The sequence below is a fragment of the Mesoplodon bidens genome (assembly GCF_964165515.1).
Source record: "Mesoplodon bidens genome assembly, chromosome: 18".
NCBI classification, from domain to species: Eukaryota; Metazoa; Chordata; class Mammalia; order Artiodactyla; family Ziphiidae; genus Mesoplodon; species Mesoplodon bidens.
The window spans coordinates 45,810,913-45,835,964 of NC_138175.1; the positions used below are offsets into that span (position 1 = coordinate 45,810,913).

At 39.2% G+C, this 25,052-nt stretch overlaps 1 protein-coding gene across 4 annotated transcripts in view; it reads left to right on the forward strand.

The window, feature by feature from the left end:
• Positions 1–544: 544 nt before the first annotated feature.
• The window catches only part of LOC308606377 (uncharacterized protein), a 67,306-nt gene continuing 42,798 nt past the window's right edge, over positions 545–25,052 (forward strand). For 3 of the 4 annotated variants that reach the window (XM_081217183.1, XM_081217185.1, XM_081217186.1), the window contains exon 1: positions 545–934. Coding sequence is in view for 1 of the 4 variants with exons in the window: in XM_081217187.1 (XP_081073313.1) it covers positions 19,029–20,267 (1,239 nt within the window). In the remaining 3 variants the exon portion in view is untranslated. Of the gene's footprint in view, positions 935–18,559; positions 21,747–25,052 lie in introns of those variants that run through there. The other variant, XM_081217187.1, reaches the window with a different exon arrangement.

A 25,052-nucleotide genomic window follows, 5' to 3' on the forward strand; every position in this document is an offset into this window, starting at 1 on the left:
AGTCACAGGTAACCCACACCAGCACACAGTATTACACACGGTCACACATTAACAATCATACCACGGAGATTCATCCACAGAAAGCTACACACACACGGTATCACACACAGTCAGAATAACACACACATCACTGGGACACATAGTCACACACAATTTCGTAACCAACACTCCCCTCCCCAACCCCGTCCGTTCCGCCTGAACAGACTTAATGCTCAGTCTCCATCCCCGCCCCGAGCTCTGGACGTTTCACCTCCAATCTGCCGTGCGCGGCGTCAGCCGCCAACAGTTCAGAGATTAACACCCTGCTCGCGTACCGCTCTGCTCAGAGCCGCCGGCCGGAGAACGCGACGATCTCTGGGAAATGTAGTTCAGAGCCGCACTCGCGAGGGACAAGATGGCGCTGGGCTTGAGCCCTGCCGAAGAGATCCCCACAACCACTCCCTGCCTCACCCCTACTCCACCCCAACCTCGAATCGCGCCCTGGAGTCTTCTGGCGCTCCTGGCGTAGCCTTGCACCGTGGCTCCTAGTTGGAGTCACCCTGGCGTGCTTCAACTGAGCTTATTATAACCCAAGGCACACAACTGCCCTCTTCCAGAGGTAGAGTTAGCACAGGTAGAGTGTTACCTAAGTCCTGAGGCTCGGCCTACATACACTACTCCCCCAACCAGGAAGACAGTCCCACAAACTATGGTGGAGCTGAGAAAGCGCGAAAGCTGACTTGAAAAGCCGACTCGAACCACTGAAACTTCTGGGAAATGTAGTCCACAGTCAAAAAAAAAGGGACAGCCGGCCAACATCGACTGCTTCTGCCCGGTACTGAGCCCAATCTTGGTGGAACCCAGGAGACCTCTGGGAATGCTCGCCAGCCTGGAGTGCGCAGGCGCAAGCGCAGGCGCAGGCTTTCCGGCTCGCCTTCGTCGTCTTTGTCTGCTGGTGAGTTTGGTTTTGGCTCCGCGAAGCGCATATCTTGTTGCGGGACCTGGGTTTCTGGGTTTGGAATCCGGTCGGGGAGGCTGTAAGGGAGGTTTTGTGGAGCCTACTACCGGGCTGGGGAAACTGAAGGGGAGGAATCGCCTCCTGTGACGTGCAGTGTTCAAAGCTTCTGTGGATGGGGGCAGGGGTACAGAAGGAAACGGGCGGGTTCTCCGGTGGGTGACAAAGGTTTTGAGGGAGTGTGAGAGGGTTGTAGAGTTGCAACCTGTGTGGTTCCAGGTTGTGAGTTTGGGTGACATTGTGAACTTAGTGGGGTAGTACCATGTAAACCTCACTTTTCTAGTTTCTAAAATAATGATAAGGATGCATCTCTCTGGAGCATCCGTTTCTGTGAAAGATGAGAAAGGGAAAAGGCTAAAAGCAGACTCATTGTGGAGTAGAAAACAAAATCAGCATTCCTTTTTTTTTTTTTTTAAAGAGGAAAGATTTCCGGGAAACTTGTTATTGATTGTCTAGACTCCCTGTAGGTATTGAATTTTCTTAATTCTTTGAAGGAATTTTGGTAAGGCTGCTTTGAGAAGTCCTGGACTAAGGAATAGCTTTAAGAGGTAGTTCCCACTAGTACAGACAGCACGGACGGAATTGGGAAGCAAGTTGTCCTGTCTTTGGTGCAGAAATCAAGTAACGGATTTAAGACTCCCTGGTTTGTCAGTGAGCATGGCAGTCTGACTCCTAATTTGACCAGGTTTTCCCCAAACGAAATGGCCTTTATAAATGTAGCGAAACAAATTTTTCTTTTATCTACAAAGAGAATTTCTTCCAGTATTTTATCACGCTTAACATGTTTTTCAATAAAACGAAAAAGTACCACAGTACAAAAATTCATGTATAGAAATAATAGCTTTGATACATACAGAAAATAATCAGTAATAGTTATAAAGAAGACTACTTTATTTACAATAGCAACAAATCAGATAAAACACCTAGGGATAAACAGTAAATGTATAAAACCTTTATGAAGATTATTTTTAAATGTTAATGAAAGACCCAAAAGAAGACTTGAGCAAATAGAAATATATATGTTAGATAGATTTTAAAAGTCTGCAGTGTATTTTGTTACATGAAGAAAGTAAAGTGTATATTTGGTGTAATACACTACTTTTTTTAGTAAGTGGGGATAGGAATGTATATTTGTAGTTACACAGAAAATAAAAATAGCTGTGAGGGGATGCAGCAGCTAGGGCACGGATAAGAATCACATTTTTGCTTGCGTGTTTTGTACACTTCCATTTTTAATTGGGATGGAGGAATTAGATTTCTGTGTTCACTCCATTCCTTTTCAGGTGTTTATCACTGCCTCATTCTTGAACGTTTCCTTGAGTTCCATAATACTTCTCTCATTTTTATAATTCCGGTCAAAACCAAGGAACAACACCCCCCCCCAAAAAAAAAAGAAAAACCCTCCATTAGTGACTTATGTTTCTGTTTTTCCCTTAAATATTAGTGTTCTTAGGTTTCTGACTTTGATCATTTTTTTTCACCTCTAAGAACTCTATGCGCAACAAAATTCCACTGCTGTGGCTTCAGCTGACGCAGGACTAACAAATGATCATTCCTCTTTGAGGCTTGTTCTGAGCTCCTCATGCATATATCCAACTGCCTAATAGCACCATCTGGAGGTTGCATAGGAACTTCAAACTCTTTATGTCCAGAATGTCATACTTATGTCTTTCCTCCTGCAGTTTGCCTCCATCCTTTCCCCCTTCTGTATTACCTGTTTTCATCAATTCATAGCACTGTCCAGGCATATTCTAAGCATACTACATTGGATCAAGCTTGTGAGGAAGTATGATCCTTTTATCTGTTATACCCCATTACAAATTGGAGACCATGGTCTTTTCAATACACATAATAAGTGAGAAATATATATATGTTTGCTGAACCAATGAATTGAATGACCATATAATTATAGGACGCTTAAAATATTTAATCTCTCCTAGAGTAACATAACCTAGGTAAAATATTAGGCTTCTAAAAATTTTAAGAGCCCTGATTCATGAATTATTTCAGAGTCACTCCTTTATATTTTATCCATATCACTCAAGGCTGGCGACTTCACATTTATGAGAAAAGTGTCGTTATGATACTCAAAAGTGTGACTGTGACTGTTCAATCAGGAGCAAGGCTACAAGTGACACCTGCTCAAAGGTACCCGTACAGGTTGTGATTCTAGAGAACTCTAGCAACTCAGTCTTGTAGTTTCTCTGTATAACCTAACTTCTGAAAATACGATACCTTCTGTTTCCCATTTTTTGAAATGCATGGAGCCTTTAAATGGCATGATGAGTTTGGCTTGAGATGCAAATTACAAATACTCTTTTTTCCATGTGCTCACATGTATGTATGTGCTCCAGTTTCTAAGCCAAAGGGTCAGCGTTACTTTGTTCTTTTTCACAAGCCAGCTTTGTGCATCCCCAGGAGCTGCACTTTCCTTATCCTTCAACTCCTTTGAGGGTCTAAGGGCTCAGCCTGAATTCTGGAATGCTGCTTTGACCTTCAGCAGTAACATCCAAGTCCTATGTTAGTATTTCGAATTTTAAAGTCACCAATTCAAACAAGAAGAGCAATGGATGATTGAGGAAGAAATGTAAAGGAGGTGTTCTCCAGGTGAGTTAGGGAGAACCCAGCAGGTATGAATGGAATAAAAGCTCATTACAGTTATTCAGTAAGTTTACAACATCTGAAACTTTTTTTTTTCCTGCGGTACGCGGGCCTCTCACTGTTGTGGCCTCTCCCGTTGCGGAGCACAGGCTCCGGACGCGCAGGCTCAGCAGCCATGGCTCACGGGCCTAGCTCCTGCGCAGCATGTGGGATCTTCCCGGACCAGGGCACGAACCCGTGTCCCCTGCATCGGCAGGCGGACTCTCAACCACTGGGCCACCAAGGAAGCCCCTGAAACTTTTTTTGAGGAGATTTTCTTATCAGCCCGCATCCTTTGGAGTGAAAATTGCTAGGAATTCTTTAGATACCTAGGTAACATTTCCACCTGTTCTTCCTGGATTGGTGCTCTTTTCTCAGATTGTGGAGGACTGGGTGCCTCTCTAACCTCTATTCTGGACGCCAGCCTCTCTACCTCATTTGCAGTCTCAATTTTATGACTTCTATAGCCTAAATTTCGTGCTTCTCCCTCTCACTAACATTCTCCATTTTTTACTTCTCCCTATATGCCTAGACTCCTTTCCTTCATTCAGTCCTTCTTGCCAAGGATTATAGATCTGTAATCTTTCAAAAACTAGCATGTAGATTCTTTTCTTTAAAATTTAACTATCATTTCTCCCTCCTTCTATCGTTATATACCTCAGAGTTGAATTTTACCCCCTTATCCTTATTCCTTATTGTCTTCTTGCCTCCAGATATCATAGTATAACTCTTCTCCACCTCCTGCTTTTTAACAATAATGTAGGCCTGGAAATGAGTGCTGACTTCCTACTAGTTCAATTCCGTGTTACTTTTAAAGAGAAATAATACTATTATTTTTAAACTCTAATACATATACTTGATAGAAATTAAAAGAATAGATATGTCTCCTTATTCCTGGCTCTCAGTTCTCCATTTCTGCTCCCTGGAAGCAGCAATTATTAACATTGTATGCTTCTAAATGTTTTATGAGTATACAAGGAGACTTTCAGGCAGAGCAGTGACATGATTTGACTGTGACAAGATTACTGTGATTGCTATGTTGAGAAGAGTTGTAGCATATATCAAAATGCTCAAATGTTAAGCAAACTCAATGTATTCTGTTCAAATGGTGACCTGTTAAGAGCAGAGGTTAGCAACTATACCCTACTATGTGTTTTTGTAAAAAAGTTCATTCATTTTCTTATGGTCTGAGACTACCTTCAAGCTACAGTGCCTGAGTTGAGTTGGCATCTGCAGATATGTGATATGTAAAGCAATGAAACTGGACTAAAAAGTGTTATCAATCATGGTAAAACTAGGTGACTATAATAAACCCCAAAATGTGCTGGTTTAAGGAATGTAGGAATTCATTTCTTGGTCACATATCAGTTATGTGGTGAGTAGTCAAAATTTGCATGGTAGCTTTGGTCTTTGTGGTACTTTAAGATCCAGATTTCTTCCAGGTGTCTCTTTATCATTTAGTTGTGGTTGAAGCTGGATCAACAATGCATCCTGGTTCCAGCCTGGTAGAGGAGAGAGCAATCACCACTCTGGGGGGGGGGTCAATAAATTATTTTGTAAAGGGCCAGGTAGTAAGTTTTTTAGGCTTTGTAAGCCATAGGATCTCTGTTGCAACTACTCAACTCAGGCATTATAGCAGTTTGTTTGGCATTAGAGCATTTTGATTTATACTTTGAAAATACTTTTTAAACCACAAGATAAATGCTGGTTGAAAGGACCATTTTGCCTGGTATTCAGACAGTGTTGCCTAGTTCAGTTCAGGACTGTCATTTCACAGTATAAAAAATTCAGTTTTGGGAGGGTGGGAGGGAGGCTCATGAGGGACGGGATTGGGAGATATATGTATGCATATGGCTGATTCACTTTGTTGTGCAACAGAAACTAACACAGCATTGTGAAGCAATTTACTCCATTAAAGATGTATTTAAAAAATTCAGTTTTAAAAAAAAATTCAGTTTTGATAAGTATGTGTGAAGGATGTTGATACAATCCCTGTAAAAATACAAGGGGCTTTAATTACCAAGGAGACATAATTTCTGTGTTTTCTTTTGGCTTATTAGTAATACAGAACTTAGTCCTGATCTGTTGAGCATCATGCTTTTGCAAATTTAATGAATTTAAGAATTGGAAAATTTTAAATATATAGTATTACTGTACTTCGTTAAAAGTTTAGTAAAATTCACATCTTAAGCCATGTATACCTGGGACTTTGGGGTGATAAAATGTATGAATGATTATCTCTTTTTTTCCTATGTTTATTTTTCTGTTTAGATTTTCTGTCTTTTCTGGCCTCAGTTTTCAGAGGTTATATTTGCTACGTTTTCAAATTTATTTGCGTAGGGTTGAGCAAAATAATCTCTACAATCCTTATTTCCAAATAATCATTTTTTATTTTTGTAATTTTGCTTTTATTCCCTTTTAGTTTTTCCCTAAGAATCAACTCATGAATCTATTATTACTTCTATTTTTGTTTGTAATAATTAATTTCTTTTCTTATCTTTACTAATTTTTCTGTTTTTCTTTTATTTACTTTTCCTTATTGTAATTCCTTAGTTGGAATGTTTATTATGATTATTTCTTTTAAAAATAATGTAAACATTTATGCTAAAACTTCTCCAAGCATTATTTTCAAATGTGTTCTGTGGGTTCTGGGTTCTGATATACATTGTATTCTGAATAATATTCTGAACATTACACAATTTATTTTAATTTCTTCTTTGACCAAAGAGTTTGTTCAAGCCAGTAGATTTTGGAATTTACATGTGAAAGATTTTCATTTTTCTAATTTATGACTTTTTATTTTTTTTTTAGTCAGTATTTTATCTATCCTTTTCTACTTTGTGTAATATTTGAGATTTTATAGGCCTACTGTGTGGACGGATTTTGAGAATGTTCTCTGAGCATTTTAAAAGATGGTTCGCCATCTATTTTCAAGATGCAGAATAAACTAGTTAGCTCTATATTATAAATAAGTGCATATTTTTATTTCATGTTCCCATTTTTTATATGTTTGCATATTTCATGGATTTGATCTCCTAGGTTGAGAGAGGTAGTCTTCTCAGTTGCTAATGTGTTTTTGTATCTTGGATTATTTTATATATTCATGATTATCTTCTTTATTTTATCTTTAGTCTTTATTTTCACCATTTCTTATATATTGTTTTAGATTCATATCTTGTATATATATAGTTTAGGGGGGGTTTGCTATATCAGTTGTTAAACTTTAGCATGAATCAAAATCACCTGAAGGGCTTGTAAAATACAGATTGCTGGGCCCTACCCACAGGTTTTTTGATTCTGGAGGTCTGGTTTGAGGCCTGAGAATTTTCTGTATGATCCTATCATAGCTCTTTTAATAGTTATTTTTATTCTAGTTGCACTTACTGACAGAAACAATATGGTTGGTATTGATTCTCTGATTTTATCCTATATACTGTTTTAATTTTTTTTTGGGGGGGGCATGCGGCACAGCTTGTGGGATCTTAGTTCCCTGACCAGGGATTGAACCCATGCCTTGGCAGTGAAAGCATGGAGTCCTAACCACTGGACCTCCGGGGAATTCCCAACTGTTTTAAATTCTGCCTCATCTTTTATCTTTTGTATCTTTTGCTGTAGGATCTTTCTTTGTTTTGAATATATGTCTTTTTTTCCTGAAAATTTGGAAAGTTTATATTTTTTTCTTATGGTTGCCTTTATATTCATAATTTTCTTAGTCTGCATCCTTGATTTGAGACAATATCTGTTTACTATCTGTTACCAGGAGTGATGTATATTTTCTACATTTTACAATACATATTTTCAGTCTCCCTCTTCCCTTCACTGCACAGTTGGTGATTATGATTATTATTCTAGCTTTAAATAGTAACGGTTGCACTGTTCTCACCTCCCCCTTCATATGTATGAAATTCTTTGCATCTTTGCTGTTGATTGTGCAGTGACCCATCTATCAAAATCCTATCCACTGTTCAACCTTGAACTTCATTTTTATTAAACTGTCTCTCACTTCTAGCCCAATCTCTCTAATCTCTGTATCTCCATCTTCTGTTGTAGCCTCCAGAGCAACTTGGATCTTAAGTATATACTCTGTTAGATTTGTATTTTTCGCTTTGATGTCTAAGACATACATTGAAGCTCATTGGCAGAAAGGCCAGTTTTTTATCCTTGTCTGCATTCTTGAGCACAAATATGTTTTATTTTGTGAAATGTCTACTCTAGTCTTTCTCCCATTTTAAAAATTAAATTGTTTATCTTTTTATTATTGTGTTTCAAGAGTTCTATATATTCTGGATATAAGCCCTTTATTAGTTTCTCCCAGTCTATGGCTTTCCTTTTTGTTTTCTTAACTGTGTTTTTTTTTTCTTTTCTTTTCTTTAATTAATTAATTAATTAAAATTTTTTTGGCTGCGTTGGGTCTTCCTTGCTGTATGCAGACTTTCTCTAGTTGCGTCAAGCAGGGGCTACTCTTTGTCATGGTGCACGGGCTTCTCAATGCGGTAGCTTCTTGTTGCAGAGCACGGGCTCTAGGTGTGCAGACTTCAGTAGTTGTGGCACACAGGCTCAGTAGTTGTGGCTCATGGGCTCTGGTGCACAGGCTCAGTAGTTGTGGCACACGGGCTTAGTTGCTCCGCGGCATGTGGGAGCTTCCCGGACTAGGGCTCGAACCCGTGTCCCCTGCATTGGCAGGTGGATTCTTAACCACTGTGCCACCAGGGAAGTCCTTAACTGTGTTTTTTGAAGGGTGTTAATTAGTTTTTAATTTTGATGAAGTCTACCATTTTTTCTTTTATATTAATAGTTTTAATGCTTATGCTGAGGTCTATAATTGATTTTGAGTGAATTTTTGCTTATGGTATGCAGTGAGGGTTGAGGTATTTTTTTCTAGTTATGGAAGTTATAGAACTGATGAGTGGCAGCATATTACTAATCAGTTCTTGAAATGATTTATAAGAAAATGAGGATATAATTTTAAGACAGATAGATCAGGATAATGTCCAAGGTTTGCAGTGAGTGGATGGAAAACAGTTATAAAAGAAAGGATTTAGAGAGAGGCCAAGGAAAGTGCTCTTGACAAGAAAAGAGCTTGGGTGCCAGTATATCAGGCATAATGAAAGGAGAAAAATAAATGAAAATTGAATTTGATGGCAGTGACACTTTCTGTATCAAGAAATGATAGTATCAATAATCAAAATAGAGATCAAAATCAGATTTGGAAGCAAAAATGGCTATTTTGTGGCATATTTTCTTTCCCATTAAATATATGTGTACTTTGCTGTTTAGCCCATGTGAAACTCAGTTGTAAGTAGATAAAAAGAGCACTGTCTATAGTTATTATATGATTATAGACTGAGTCAAGTTAAAAGGCCCAAGTCTTCAAGATCTCTGTAAGTATAACAAATAGGGGCTTTTTTTTTTTTTTTTTTTTTTTTTTTTTTTTTTTTTTCGGTACGCGGGCCTCTCACTGTTGTGGCCTCTCCCGCTGCGGAGCACAGGCTCCGGGCACGCAGGCTCAGCGGCCATGGCTCACGGGCCCAGCCGCTCCGCGGCATGTGGGATCTTCCCAAACCGGAGCACGAACCCGTGTTCCCTGCATCGGCAGGCGGACTCTCAACCACTGCGCCACCAGGGAAGCCCCAAATAGGGGCTTTTAAAAGTCAAATAGGATTATAGCTATGCTTGCTCCATTCTTCCTCACCTGCAGTTTTTGTTCCACATAGATAGCCACTTTCAACTCTTTTGACTGTGTCTGTTGGTGTTTATTCCTGTATTTTATACAGCTATTTTACCTATTTTAAATGTAATCAATTTAATCATTATCAACATGCTAATATGAAAGATGGGGTTCAGAAAATTTCCTGCATTCATTTTTCTTCATATTTTCTCTGAAACTCCTTTCTCTGGTGCTTCATATTTTCTCTTGAACCTCCTGGATTCCTCCACTAAACTACTAATTTCCCAGTCATTACTCTATTTCTTTATTCCTTTCTCCCTTCCTTCCTTTTATTTTTTTATTCTGGGAGATATTCTGGAATTTTTTTCCCAACCTATTGAATTTTTTTTTTTAAAGTAAAGTTTATTTATTTATTTTTTTAATTAGTTTCTGCTTTGAATCAGTCATACATATACATCTGTTCCCACATCCCTTCCCTCATGCATCTCCCTCCCTCCCACCCTCCCCATCCCACCCCTCCAGGCGGTCAGAAAGCACCGAGCTGATCTCCCTGTGCTCTGCGGCTGCTTCCCACTATCTATCTACCTTACGTTTGGTAGTGTATATATGTCCATGCCTCTCTTTCGCTTTGTCACAGCTTACCCTTCCCCCTCCCCATATCCTCAAGTCCATTCTCAAGTAGGTCTGTGTCTTTATTCCCGTTTTGCCCCTAGGTTCTTCATGACATTTTTTTTTTTAATTCCGTATATATGTGTTAGCATACGGTATTTGTCTTTCTCTTTCTGACTAACTTCACTCTGTATGACAGACTCTAGGTCTATCCACCTCATTACAAATAGCTCAGTTTCGTTTCTTTTTATGGCTGAGTAATATTCCATTGTATATATGTGGCACATCTTCTTTATCCATTCATCCGATGATGGACACTTAGGTTGTTTCCAGCTCCGGGCTATTGTGAATAGAGCTGCAATGAACATTTTGGTACATGTCTCTTTTTGAATTATGGTTTTCTCAGGGTATATGCCCAGTAGTGGGATTGCTGGGTCATATGGTAGTTCTATTTGTAGTTTTTTAAGGAACCTCCATACCGTTCTCCATAGTGGCTGTACCAATTCACATTCCCACCAGCAGTGCAAGAGTGTTCCCTTTTCTCCACACCCTCTCCAGCATTTATTGTTTCTAGATTTCTTGATGATGGCCATTCTGACTGGTGTGAGATGATATCTCATTGTAGTTTTGATTTGCATTTCTCTAATGATTAATGATGTTGAGCATTCTTTCATGTGTTTGTTGGCAGTCTGTATGTCTTCTTTGGAGAAATGCCTATTTAAGTCTTCTGCCCATTTTTGGATTGGGTTGTCTGTTTTTTTGCTATTGAGCTGCATGAGCTGTTTATAAATTTTGGAGATTAATCCTTTGTCAGTTGCTTCATTTGCAAATATTTTCTCCCATTCTGAGGGTTGTCTTTTGGTCTTCTTTATGGTTTCCTTTGCTGTGCAAAAGCTTTGAAGTTTCATTAGGTCCCATTTGTTTATCTTTGTTTTTATTTCCATTTCTCTAGGAGGAGGGTCCAAAAGGATCTTGCTGTGATTTATGTCATAGAGTGTTCTACCTATGTTTTCCTCTAAGAGTTTGATAGTTTCTGGCCTTACATTTAAGTCTTTAATCCATTTTGAGCTTATTTTTGTGTATGGTGCTAGGGAATGATCTAATCTCAAACTTTTACATGTCCCTGTCCAGTTTTCCCAGCACCACTTATTGAAGAGGCTGTCCTTTCTCCACTGTACATTCCTGCCTCCTTTATCAAAGATAAGTTGGCCATATGTGCGTGGGTTTATCTCTGGGCTTTCTATCCTGATCCACTGATCTATCTTTCTGTTTTTATGCCAGTACCAGACTGTCTTAATTACTGTAGCTTTGTAGTATAGTCTGAAGTCAGGGAGCCTGATTCCTCCAGCTCCGTTTTTCGTTCTCAAGATTGCTTTAGCTATTCGGGGCCTTTTGTTTTTCCAAACAAATTTTGAAATTTTTTGTTCTAGTTCTGTGAAAAATGCCATTGGTAGTTTGATAGGGATTGCATTGAATCTGTAGATTGCTTTGGGTAGTAGAGTCATTTTCACAATATTGATTCTTCCAATCCAGGAGCATGGTATATCTCTCCATCTATTTGTATCATCTTTAATTTCTTTCATCAGTGTCTTATAGTTTTCTGCATACAGGTCTTTTGTCTCCTTAGGTAGGTTTATTCCTAGATATTTTATTCTTTTTGTTGCGATGGTAAATGGGAGTGTTTTCTTGATTTCATTTTCAGATTTTTCATCATTAGTGTACAGGAATGCCAGAGATTTCTGTACATTAATTTTATATCCTGCTACTTTACCAAATTCATTGATTAGCTCTAGTAGTTTTTCGGTAGCATCTTTAGGATTCTCTATGTATAGTATCATGTCATCTGCAAACAGTGACAGCTTTACTTCTTCTTTTCCAATTTGGATTCCTTTTATTTCCTTTTCTTCTCTGATTGCTGTGGCTAAAACTTCCAAAACTATGTTGAATAAGAGTGGTGAGAGTGGGCAGCCTTGTCTTGTTCCTGATCTTAGTGGAAATGGTTTCAGTTTTTCACCATTGAGGACAATGTTGGCTGTGGGTTTGTCATATATGGCCTTTATTATGTTGAGGAAAGATCCCTCTATACCTACTTTCTGCAGGGTTTTTATCATAAATGGGTGTTGAATTTTGTCGAAAGCTTTCTCTGCATCTATTGAGATGATCATATGGGTTTTCTCCTTCAACTTGTTAATATGGTGTATTACATTGATTGATTTGCGTATATTGAAGAATCCTTGCATTCCTGGGATAAACCCCACTTGATCATGGTGTATGATCCTTTTAATGTGCTGTTGGATTCTGTTTGCTAGTATTTTGTTGAGGATTTTTGCATCTATGTTCATCAGTGATATTGGCCTGTAGTTTTCTTTCTTTGTGACATCCTTACCTGGTTTTGGTATCAAGGTGATGTCGGCCTCGTAGAATGAGTTTGGGAGTGTTCCTCCCTCTGCTATATTTTGGAAGAGTTTGAGAAGGATAGGTGTTAGCTCTTCTCTAAATGTTTGATAGAATTCACCTGTGAAGCCATCTGGTCCTGGGCTTTTGTTTGATGGAAGATTTTTAATCACAGTTTCAATTTCAGTGCTTGTGATTGGTCTATTCATATTTTCTATTTCTTCCTGAGTCAGTCTTGGCAGGTTGTGCATTTCTAAGAATGTGTCCATTTCTTCCAGGTTGTCCATTTTATTGGAATAGAGTTGTTTATAGTAATCTCTCATAATCTTTTGTATTTCTGCAGTGTCAGTTGTTACTTCTCCTTTTTCATTTCTAATTCTATTGATTTGAGTCTTCTCCCTTTTTTTCTTGATGAGTCTGGCTAATGGTTTGTCAATTTTGTTTATCTTCTCAAAGAACCAGCTTTTAGTTTGGTTGATCTTTGCTATCGTTTCCTTCATTTCTTTTTCATTTATTTCTGATCTGATCTTTATGATTTCTTTCCTTCTGCTAGCTTTGGGGTATTTTTGTTCTTCTTTCTCTAATTGCTTTAGGTGCAGGGTCAGGTTGTTTACTCGAAATGCTTCCTGTTTCTTAAGGTGGGATTGTATTGCTATAAACTTCCCCCTTAGAACTGCTTTTGCTGCGTCCCATAGGTTTTGGGTCGTCGTGTCTCCACTGTCATTTGTTTCTAGGTATTTTTTAATTTCCTCTTTGATTTCTTCAGTGATCACTTCGTTATTGAGTAGTGTATTGTTTAGCCTCCATGTGTTTGTATTTTTTAAACATCTTTTCCTGTAATTGATGTCTAGTCTCATAGCATTGTGGTCGGAGAAGATACTTGATACAATTTCAATTTTCTTAAAATTACCGAGGCTTGATTTGTGATCCAAGATATGATCTATCCTGGAGAATGTTCCATGAGCACTTGAGAAAAATGTGTATTCTGTTGTTTTTGGATGGAATGTCCTATAAATATCAACTAAGTCCATCTCGTTTAATGTATCATTTAAAGCTTGTGTTTCCTTATTTATTTTCATTTTGGATGATCTGTCCATTGGTGAAAGTGGGGTGTTAAAGTCCCCTACTATGATTGTGTTACTGTCGATTTCCCCTTTTATGGCTGTTAGTATTTGCCTTATGTATTGAGGTGCTCCTATGTTGGGTGCATAAATATTTACAATTGTTATATCTTCTTCTTGGATCGATCCCTTTATCGTTATGTAGTGTCCTTCCTTGTCTCTTCTAATAGTCTTTATTTTAAAGTCTATTTTGTCTGATATAAGAATTGCTACTCCAGCTTTCTTTTGATTTCCATTTGCATGGAATATCTTTTTCCATCCCCTTACTTTCAATCTGTATGTGTCTCTAGGTCTGAAGTGTGTCTCTTGTAGACAGCATATATATGGGTCTTGTTTTTGTATCCATTCAGCCACTCTGTGTCTTTTGGTGGGAGCATTTAGTCCATTTACATTTAAGGTAATTATTGATATGTATGTTCCTATTCCCATTTCCTTAATTGCTTTGGGTTCGTTATTGTAGGTATATTCCTTCTGTTGTGTTTCTTGCCTAGAGAAGTTCCTTTAACATTTGTTGTAAAGCTGGTTTGGTGGTGCTGAACTCTCTCAGCTGTTGCTTGTCTGTAAAGGTTTTAATTTCTCCATCAAATCTGAATGAGATCCTTGCTGGGTAGAGTAATCTAGGTTGCAGGTTTCTCTCCTTCATCACTTTAATTATGTCCTGCCACTCCCTTCTGGCTTGTAGGGTTTCTGCTGAGAGATCAGCTGTTAACCTGATGGGGATTCCCTTGTGTGTTATTTGTTGTTTTTGCCTTGCTGCTTTTAATATGATTTCTTTGTGTTTAATTTTTGACAGTTTGATTAATATGTGTCTTGGTGTATTTCTCCTTGGATTTATTCTGTATGGGACTCTCTGTGCCTCCTGGACTTGATTAACTATTTCCTTTCCCATATTGGGGAAGTTTTCAACTATAATCTCTTCAAATATTTTCTCAGTCCCTTTCTTTTTCTCTTCTTCTTCTGGAACCCCTATAATTCGAATGTTGGTGCGTTTAATGTTGTCCCAGAGGTCTCTGAGACTGTCCTCTGTTCTTTTCATTCTTTTTTCTTTATTTTGCTCTGCATCAGTTATTTCCACTATTTTATCTTCCACCTCACTTATCCGTTCTTCTGCCTCAGTTATTCTGCTATTGATCCCATCTAGAGTATTTTTCATTTCATTTATTGTGTTTTTAATCGATGCTTGATTCATCTTTAGTTCTTCTAGGTCCTTGTTAACTGTTTCTTGCATGTTGTCTATTCTATTTCCAAGATTATGGATCTTGGAAATAGAATCTTGGATCAGCTTTACTATCATTATTCTGAATTCTTTTTCAGGTAGACTGCCTATTACCTCTTCATTTGTTAGGTCTGGTAGGTGTTTATCTTGCTTCTTCACCTGCTGTGTGTTTTTCTGCCTTCTCATTTTGCTTATGTTACTGTGTTTGGGGTCTCCTTTTTGCCGGCTGCAGATTCGTAGTTCCCGTTGTTTTTGGTGTCTGACCCCAGTGGCTAAGGTTGTTTCAGTAGGTTGTGTAGGCTTCCTGGTGGGGGGGACTAATTCCTGTGCTCTGGTGGTTGAGGCTCGATCTTGTCTTTCTGGTGGACAGGTCCACGTCTGGTGGTGTGTTTTGGGGTGCCTATGGCCTTATTATGTTTTTAGGTAGCCTCTCTGCTAATGGGTGGGGTTGTGTTCCTGCCTTGCTAGTTGCTTGGCATAGGGTGACCCGCACTGTAGCTTGCTGGTCGTTGACTGAAGCTGGGTGCTGGTGTTGGGATGGAGATCTCTGGGAGATTTTCGCTGCTTGATATTATGTGGAGCTGGGAGGTCTCTTGTGGACCCGTGTCCTGAAGTTGGCTCTCCCACTTCAGAGGCACAGCACTGGCTCCTGGCTGCAGCACCAAGAGCCTTTCATCCACCCGGCTCAGAATAACAGGGAGAAAAAGTAGAAAGAAAGAATTAGTAGAAGAAAGAAAGAGAGAGGGAAAGAAAGGAAGAAGGGAAGAAAGGAAGGAAGGAAGGAAGGAAGAAAGAAAGGAGGGAGGGAGGGAGGAAGGATGGAAAGAAAGAAGGAAAGAAAGGAGGGAGGGAGGGAGGAAGGAAAGGAAGAAAGACGGGAGGGAGGGAGGAAGGAAAGAAAAAGAAAGTGGAAAGAAGAAGGGTGGGAGGGAGGAAAGAAAAAGAAAGAAGGAAAGGAGGAGCGGAGGGAGGGAGGGAGGAAGGGAGAGTAGGAAAAAAAGAAAGAGCAGGTAAAGTAAAATAGAATAAAGTATGAAATATAGTAGCGTTATTAAAATTAGAAAGTAATTATTGAAAAAAAAAAACGGACCGATAGAACCCTGGGACATATGGTGGAAGCAAAGCTATACAGAGAGAATCTTACACAGAAGATTACACATACACATTCACAAAAAGAGAGCAGGGGGAAAAATCAAAAATCTTGCTCTCCAAGTCCACCTCCTCAATTTGGGATAATTCGTTGTAAGAAGAGGAAAAGGGCGAGAAGTCTGAAATCTTGCTCTCTAAGTCCACCTCCTTAATTTGGAATAATTCGTTGTAAAAAGAGGAAAAGGGGGGAAAGTCTTAAATCTTGTCCTCAAAGTCCACTTCCTCAATTTGGGATGATTCGCTGTCCATTCATGCACTCCACAGACGCAGGGCACATCAAATGGACCGTGGAGCTTTAATCCGCTGCCTCCGAGGCTGCACAGAGAGATTTCCCTGCCTCTGCTCTCACAGCTCCCGGGTCTCAGCCTTGGACCTGGCCCCGCCTCTGCGCGTAGGTTGCCGGAGGGCGTCCGTTCTTCGCTCAGACAGGACGGGTTTAAAGGAGCCGCTGATTCGGGGGCTCTGGCTCACTCAGGCAGAGGGGAGGGAGGGGCGCGCAGTGTGGGGCGGGCCTGCGGCGGCAGAGGCCGGCGTGACGTTGCAGCAGCCCGTGGCGCTCCGTGCGCTTTCCCGGGAAAGCCGTCCCCGGGTCTCGGGGACCCCGGCAGTGGCGGGGTGCACAGGCCCCCCGGAAGGCGGGGCGGACAGTGACCCGCGCTCGCACACAGGCCCCGCGGCGGCGGCGGGCCGCGGCGGGTGGCGGCGGCGGCGGCCCACGCCCGTCTCCGAGGTCCGTGCCTTACCCGCGGCTCGTGCCTGTCTCCGGCGCTTCCCCAAGCAGCCCTCTTAATGCCCTCTCCTCGCGCACCAGGAAACAAAAGGGAAAAAAGTCTCTTGCCTCTTCGGCAGCTCCCGACCCTTTCCCCGGACTCCCTCCGGGCTAGCCGTGGTGCACTAACCCCTTCAGGCTCTCTTCCTGCCGCCAGCCCCAGTCCTCTCCCTGCGCTCCGACTGAAAGCCGATACCCGAGCCTCAGCTCCCAGCCCCGCCCGCCACGGCGGCCGAGCAGACAAGCCTCTCGGGCTGGTGTGTGCCTGAGGGCACCGGTCCTCTGTGCCAGAATCTCTCCGCTTTGCCCTCCGCACCCCTGTTGCTGTGCTCTCCTCCGCTACTCCGAAGCTTTCCCCCTCCGCCACCTGCAGTCTCCGCCCGCGAAGGGGCTTGTAGTGTGTAGAAACCTTCCCCCCTTCACGGCTCCCTCCCACTGGTGCAGGTCCCGTCCCTATCCTATTGTCTCTGTTTATTCTTTTTTTCTTTTGCCCTACCCAGGTATGTGGGGAGCTTCTTGCCTTTTGGGGGATCTGAGGTCTTCTGTCAGCATTCAGTAGGTGTTCTGTAGGAGTTGTTCCACGTGTAGATGAATTTCTGATGTATCTGTGGGGAGGAAGGTGATCTCCGCGTCTTACTCTTCCGCCATCTTCCTCCGGGGCCAACCTATTGAATTTTTAAGGTTGGCATCATACTGTTTATTTCCAAAAGCACTTATTTATAGAATCCTGTTAATATTTCATTGCTATATAATCTCTTAGCTTTCTGTGATACTAATTATATGTATGTGCTCTTCTGTTCCTTGCCTTGTTTTTTCTTATTTGTTTGATCTTTCACATTATGGCTTTTGTCCAATTTTTGTGATCTTTAACTCTACGTTAATACATTGAGGTACCAGAAAGATTATTGTAATCTCTGTGTCCATGGGTGGGTCTTGTAAAATGGTGGGCTTCACTGTGCAGCATTCAGTCAGATATCTAAGTTTTTCTTTTATATGACTCCAAATGTCAGTATCTATAGGTGTTCTCATGATCTGCTCATTTTTTCAAACAAGAACCCTTCCATTATCTAACAACTACTAGCATTCTTAGAGTCTAGCAGAAGAAAGAAGTTGGGAGCCTATACTATATATAAACTTTTACTCATCCCCTTCTTTCAGTATGGTACTCTCATCTACTTTCCCTGTCATCACTAAATTTGGAGTTTCTCAGTTGTACTTTGTCTGGATAATAAATTCCTATTTCTTTCCAGTTAGGAGAATTGGGTGTATCAGCTGCTCCTTTCATTTTATAAGCCCCACCTTCCACTCTCATGCAGTGTCTCCAGTTATAGTGCCTCTCTGTTGACAGCTGTGTCACAGATTACCTTGCTTCTAAGTGGCATCCTCATCTGCTAGCATTTTATTTAAGTCACTCAGTTCTGCTGTTAATTTACAGTCCTTTATTTGCTTTCCTTTCAAAATTTCCTAATACTTTTATTCACTGTTGTCTCCTCAACCTTTTAGATTTTATGAGTAATGCCCTTCATCCCGTATTGTCATTTTAATGGAGTTTCAGGAAAATGTAGAAATAAATATCTTATTTAACCACATATCCCTTATTAATACCTATTCATTTTATTTTTTATCCCTTCATCCTAGGCTTTCCAAATGTTACATGTTTGTCTTTCATCCTGTTTGTCACCTGTTCTTTATGTTTTCCCTTACTTTACTGATTTATAAAGTATACATTGTTTCATTTAAAAGCAGTTTAAGCTACATACACCCATGGATGTTATTTGCATTTGAGCTTTCTTTTATACTGGTAGGTTAGGTTTGAAATAAAGAGTCTATTTTTAAATTGCATATTTTTGAAATTTTATTAAAAATAGTGGGAAATTTACAAGTGTGATATTGATGATGATGATAGCTACTTTATTGAATGTTTACTACATTCCAGGCATTAAATATTTTACAGTTATTAACTCTTTTCAATGATGATTTTTTTTGTACTCCTTTTTAGAAAAGGCCTGGGAAATTTATAAGTAAATAAAGACACAACAGGAAAGACTTCTGGGTTAAGTCTCATCCTTCTCCGTGAAAACACAGCTAAAGAAAAACTCAGAAAACTTAGGTAGCAGAAAAGTATTTCCTCTGAGCACAGACATTGATTCTTTAAGACTACTCCTCTGTGTATGGGACTCAGTTTAAATGAGTTTGGAACATTTAATTTACACTTAAATATGAGAGAAGCTGTCTAAGAAAGAACCATTAAGAATATAATGAGGATGCTATATTTCATCCCAATTTGTAATCAGCTAATCACAGGATAACCAATGTGAAAAGTCTTTCATCATATATTCAACTTTGTTAGATAGCTGAGAATTACTATTGGAGAGAATCCATATGAATTTACTGAATGTGGAAAAGCTTTCATCCATGTCACATGTCAAGAGATACTAAGGAATTCTTGTTGGAGAAGGTATCTGTGCATGATAAGAATGTTGGAAAGCCTTCAGCCTGAATCAGATCTCCTTCAGCATGATCAGATTCATGCTGGAGAGAAACCTTATGAATGTAATGAATGTGGAAAAACATTTAGCCTGAAGCAAAACCTCATAGAGCATAAGAAAATGCATACTGGAGAGAAATCACATGAATGTAATGAATGTGGTAAAGAATTCTCTCGAGTCTCATCCCTTACTCTACATTTGAGAAGTCATACAGGAAAGAAACCATATAAATGTAATAAATGTGGAAAAGCCTTCAGCCAGAAGGGAAACTTTCTTACTCATCAAAAACATCATACTGGAGAGAAAACTTATGAATGTGGGAAAGCTTCTATTCAGATGCCAAGCCTTATTAAACACCAGAGAAATCATATTGGAAACAAACCCTATGTATGTAAGGAATGTGGCAAAGCCTTCAGTGGCAAATCATATCTCTCTGAGCATGAGAAAATTCATACAGGAGAGAAACCATTTGAATGTAATCAATGTGGAAGAGCCTTCAGCCAGAAGCAATACCTCGTTAAACATCAGAATATCCATAGTGGAAAGAAACCCTTTAAATGTAATGAGTGTGGAAAAGCCTTTAGCCAGAAGGAAAACCTCATTATCCATCAAAGAATTCATACCGGAGAGAAACCTTATGAATGTAAAGGGTGTGGGAAAGCTTTCATTCAGAAGTCAAGCCTCATTAGACACCAGAGAAGTCATACAGGAGAGAAACCTTATATATGTAAGGAATGTGGAAAAGCCTTCAGTGGGAAATCAAACCTCACTGAGCATGAGAAAATTCATATTGGAGAGAAACCCTATAAATGTAATGAATGTGGAACAATCTTTAGGCAGAAGCAGTACCTCATTAAACATCACAATATTCATACAGGAGAGAAACCCTATGAATGTAATAAATGTGGAAAAGCCTTCTCTCGAATCACATCTCTCATTGTACATGTGAGAATTCATACAGGTGATAAGCCTTATGAATGTAAAATATGTGGGAAAGCCTTCTGTCAAAGCTCATCTCTTACTGTGCATATGAGAAGCCATACAGGTGAGAAGCCCTATGGTTGTAATGAATGTGGGAAAGCCTTCTCTCAGTTTTCAACTCTTGCTCTGCATATGAGAATCCATACTGGAGAAAAACCTTATCAGTGTAATGAATGTGGGAAAGCTTTTAGCCAGAAGTCACATCATATTAGACACCAGAGAATTCATACTCATTAAAACTCTATGAACGCCTTGAATTTGGGAACACCTTCAAGAGAATTCATATTAAACAGTATATCAGAAAATTCATTTTACAGTAAAGTCACATGAATGTGGAAAATCCTTCAGCAACAGCTCAAGATGTAATATACTGAGAATTTAATAACTATCACAGTATCATGAAAGCCTACACCCCCAAGACCCCCACAAAACACATTGTTCCTGCTGTACTTTTAGGAGCATTCTCATTAAAGTAAGGATCCAGTCATGGACACTAATCAACATGGTTCTGGAAGGCCTACCTGATGCATTCAGACAAAGATATGTGAGGTATTAAGATGTGAAATTAAGAGACAGAATTGTCATTTTTTTGTTACATGTTTTGCTACATGTATAATCAAAATTATTTGCTCTTGATGCAGTAATAGAAAACAAAGATTGTGACAGAATATTATATCCAGAAACATATGCATATCTTTATGGGGAATTGGCAGTTGATAGAGGTGGTAATCACAAGTTGGTAGGAAAATCTGGATGATTCAAAAAATGGTCTCAGGGTAATTGACTCTTCATATGGAAAAATATTAGATCTTTGCTGTTGTTATACATTAAAGTATTTATTTAAAAATCCAAAAGTGTTGTGAAGATTAGAATGCAAAGAGCAAAACTTAGTAATATAAGAATTTTATAGGAGCATTTTTTCAAACCTCAGGGTAGGAAAGAATTTCGAAAACAGATTCCAGAATACCCACTCTTAAGTATACATACATATAGCAAAGAAACTGATACATGTACCCAGGGAGTCCTGTACCTTTATGTTCATTGCAGCATGAGTTATATTAGCAAAATATTGGAAACAAATGTCTGTCACTTTTGAAATGGATGAATAAAATGTGATGCAGTCACACTGTATAATATTCTCTAGTAGTTAAGTATAACATTAAATCTATATGTATTAATAGAGAAAGATATGAAAATCATGTAGAGTGAAAACAAATGAAGTGAATATATTATAATTATACCTGTATGAATTTGAATTAAATCAACACTAACCAACACTAGTATTAAAGCATTGGTTATGGGTGAACATTTTTATGTAAAACTATGAAGAATGGATTGGAAGAATACACACTCAATTCCCAAAAGTGGTTGTCTCTAAAAGGAAAGGCAGTAGAAGGGAAATGGGGCCAAACATGGTAGTTAAAGGATACTTCAGTTTTGTATCTAAATATCTATCTCATTATAAAGAAATAAAGATTCCAAGTAAATAAAACAAAATATTAGTTAATTCTGAATTGTAATAGTATATGAGTTTATTCTGTTCTTTATGCTGTTTCTTTTAAACTTCTGAAAATTAAAAAAGATAGGGATAGGAGTAGGGAATCTATATGGAGTACATGTTATAGTGGATTCACATTCCCAGTTAGATGCAGATATTTTACAGAAGATATTTCTACAATCATATCTTTACTATAAAATATGAATTTTTAAAATTGGAATGGTAACAAATCTGGTTATTTAAATTTACTCTCAAATGTCATATCACTAATCTCTGTGTGTTCCTTACTGAGACCACAGTAGATTATAGCATGATTTTGCAACAGGTGATTGAATCACATACATTTAAGGATCATATCACTTAGTAATAAATGCACAGACTTGTTAGAGATAATTAGTTTTTCAGGAACATTTATCAGAAATTTTAATAGTCCACATAACCAGTATTGGCATTAGAAATTTAACATTTTTTAAATGAGAAAAACATGTCACTTACTTTTTTTTGTATGCCATTGAATAAAACATCAACTCTTGCATTTCAGCTTGAGTTTTAAACTCAGACTATTTTTTTCTCTAAGCTGCCACAGTCAGTCAGTTTCCCCCACCTCTAGTTTGTTTGTTTCCTTCAGGAAAATGGCACTGAAAAGGGAGATCTCAGACCTAAACAGAATTATTTTATTAAAAGCAAATCTTTCTGAGGATTTTTGATTCCTTTCCACAATAACTTGACATATAGAGAGCAGTTAGTTCTCTTTTTGAATAGTGACAAAAAATGAGTATGTAACACAAACCTTAGGCTGCTTTCAAATATATCAATTTCTTTTAAACTCAGAATAATACTATGCTACTACAACTATAGCACTGCACGGCTTATTATTAGCATATTTGAAGGTTGGTCTTGAGATAAGATTATAAATGCCATAGGTTGACTTTGTGAGGTAATGTATCCAAATAAGATACATGTATATCTATGTGAATCTAAATTATCCTCTCTTTTCTTCCATTTCTCATTAAGCATTCTCTCATATTCCTTAAGTGTTATCCCTTTGTGCTGGTGCAGTTTCAACTGCGTTGGGAATTTGTGCCCCTAACCCCTGCATTGTTCAAGGGTCAACTGTATATCCAAAGGAAATGAAAACAGGATTTCAAAGAGATATCCGCACTCCCATGTTCATTGCAGCATTATTCACAACAGCCAAGATATGAAAACAACTTAAGTGTCTGTCAATGGATGAATGGAATAAAAAGACGTGGTATATATACAATGGAATATTTTTCAGCCATAGGACTATTTCAAAGGAGCAACAGGATTCGTTTTCAGATTCAACTCTTTTGAATGTTCACTACTTTGGACTTTAACTTTTGAGTGGTTTTAGTTTTTAGACTTTAAACAGGAAATATGAGTGGAAGGAAAATTTTCTCAAATTTGGTACATCTTATGCTGGGTATTTCATTATTCCTTATTGCAGAATCTCTGTGATGGGTTTTATTAGACAGTAGAACTAAGCATAATTTGGGATGGAAAAAATTATAGACTGATGTAGTAAACCAGAGCTGAACAGTAGCTAAGATAGTAAAAATACATTTTATTCAGGACTATATCAATAGGGGAAAAGAGACCTCAGGCTCAATTCTGAATACAGCATGGACAAGTGGAAATTTATAGCCAGGGAACAGGATGAGGGTCAGTGGATGAAAAATTCTCAGAGGAAACATCAGGGGTAAGGGTGGTTCTGGCTAAATCAACCTAACAGGATTCTTGTTGAAGGCAGGCCAGCATGATCCATCATCACTTGGGGGATGGTGGATGATGAGGAACCTGATCAGATATCAAGAGTGATCAGTTGTCAAGGGTGGAGGATTCTAGTTCAACTGACTTAGCAGAGTTCTTGCTACACCTAGATTTCATAATAAGTGCACAGATAGACCTAGGAGATGGTTCAAGAATCTGACTAAAGTTTGGTCAGGCAAAGAACCTTTGTCACAGGATTGTTGGCATTTGGGCAAAGCAAGACCTTGGGGTTAATTAAACTAATGTGCTATGAATGACCCAATTTAGAGACTCCTGGAGGAAAATTATACATTTTCATTAGCAGTCCAAAAGGATGCCCCAAGTAACAAGGGTTGGTAGTGGGGCAGTGGTCTCATGAAGATGCAAGCAAGGCTATACTAAGAAATTATTGACTCCAGAGGGTTTTGGCTATACCCATTGAGTTAACAGAACAAAACCTGGGGAACGTTAGTGAACAATGCTTCTTTCCCACTCATCCATTTTTCAAGAGGAGAGATTTTCCCTAAATATTCTTGGCTTCTTGCCTTACCTCTTATTTCTGTCCTGGAAAGGTGGAGCAAAATAGCTGATTAGAGAATTTATTGCCGCTTAGCTCCAAATTAACCCTTTGTTGCCTGACCTGTGAGAAGAGATCTTTCTTTTTAAACATTTTTTTCTTTCACCAGCTAGCATGATGTTTAGTTTCGTCATTAGAGGGTGCTGGAGAAACAATGCAGCAGGAAGGAGTTCTTGGTTCGAGTGTGGCTCTCTCTCCAAGTTCCTGAAAATAGGCTCTCTTCTCTACTTGGTTCCATAGTTTTCTCCAGTACAAAGTGCTTTTCTGGCACAGCTTTCTCCAGCATTTGGCCACCGTGTTTTCTCTAGTTCTTTACTCAGTCACAGACATCATAGCCAAGCTCTTCAAACAAATGTGTCTGTGTCCCAGCCAGGGCTCTACTCCCTATACCCTTTCTAAAGCCCTACAGATGCACACTTGGGGGCCTCATGCAGCCAGCCATCTAGCAAGCCAGTACCGGGCCTTTATCAGCTGACAGCTACCAGGAGCCCAAGCCCTACATGGATATATGCTAGGTACCTACAAAGGGAGGCCTCTATAGCTCCACATTCCAGTAGTGTCCATAGTGATGCCCCAACTCCCTCTACATGTCTATCTATCAGCTTCTGCTCATCTCACTGCCTGGTGTAAATCATATCTGGGGTCTGAGCACCTGAGCAAACTTCTCTGCTATCAGTGGTCTTTCATGAAGTATGAACCCCTCCCCTTCCAAGTTGGTCCTTCCTTAGGTACACTGCCTCAGCTCCGGAGACCCTTGAGTCCCTTTCCGTCTCAACAGTATATAAAAATAGCTCTATATAGTTACTATTATTGCTTAATAATTCTTTATATTAAACCTCCCTGTTTCAGTTACTGTGTAGTTTCCTGTCTTCTCATTAAACCTATACTGCCCTGGCCCTGCTTCTTTTCTCTTCTGCTGTGGAATCTGCCTGTCTGCATAGAGCACAAAGCATGCATTCCCAAGCCACGCCTTGGGACTGGGTATTAAGAGTCTGTTTTTTCCACTGTCATGATTCACTAAGCCAGTCTATTTATTTCTGGAGTCCAGTCAGGAATCTCATTGGACTCCCACATGAACCATCCTCCAATTTGCCTTTATCTACAATAAAGGCAATATTTAGCTTCCATATGTCTTAACACTTTGTCCCAAATCTCAGTTGAATAACAATTCATGGGA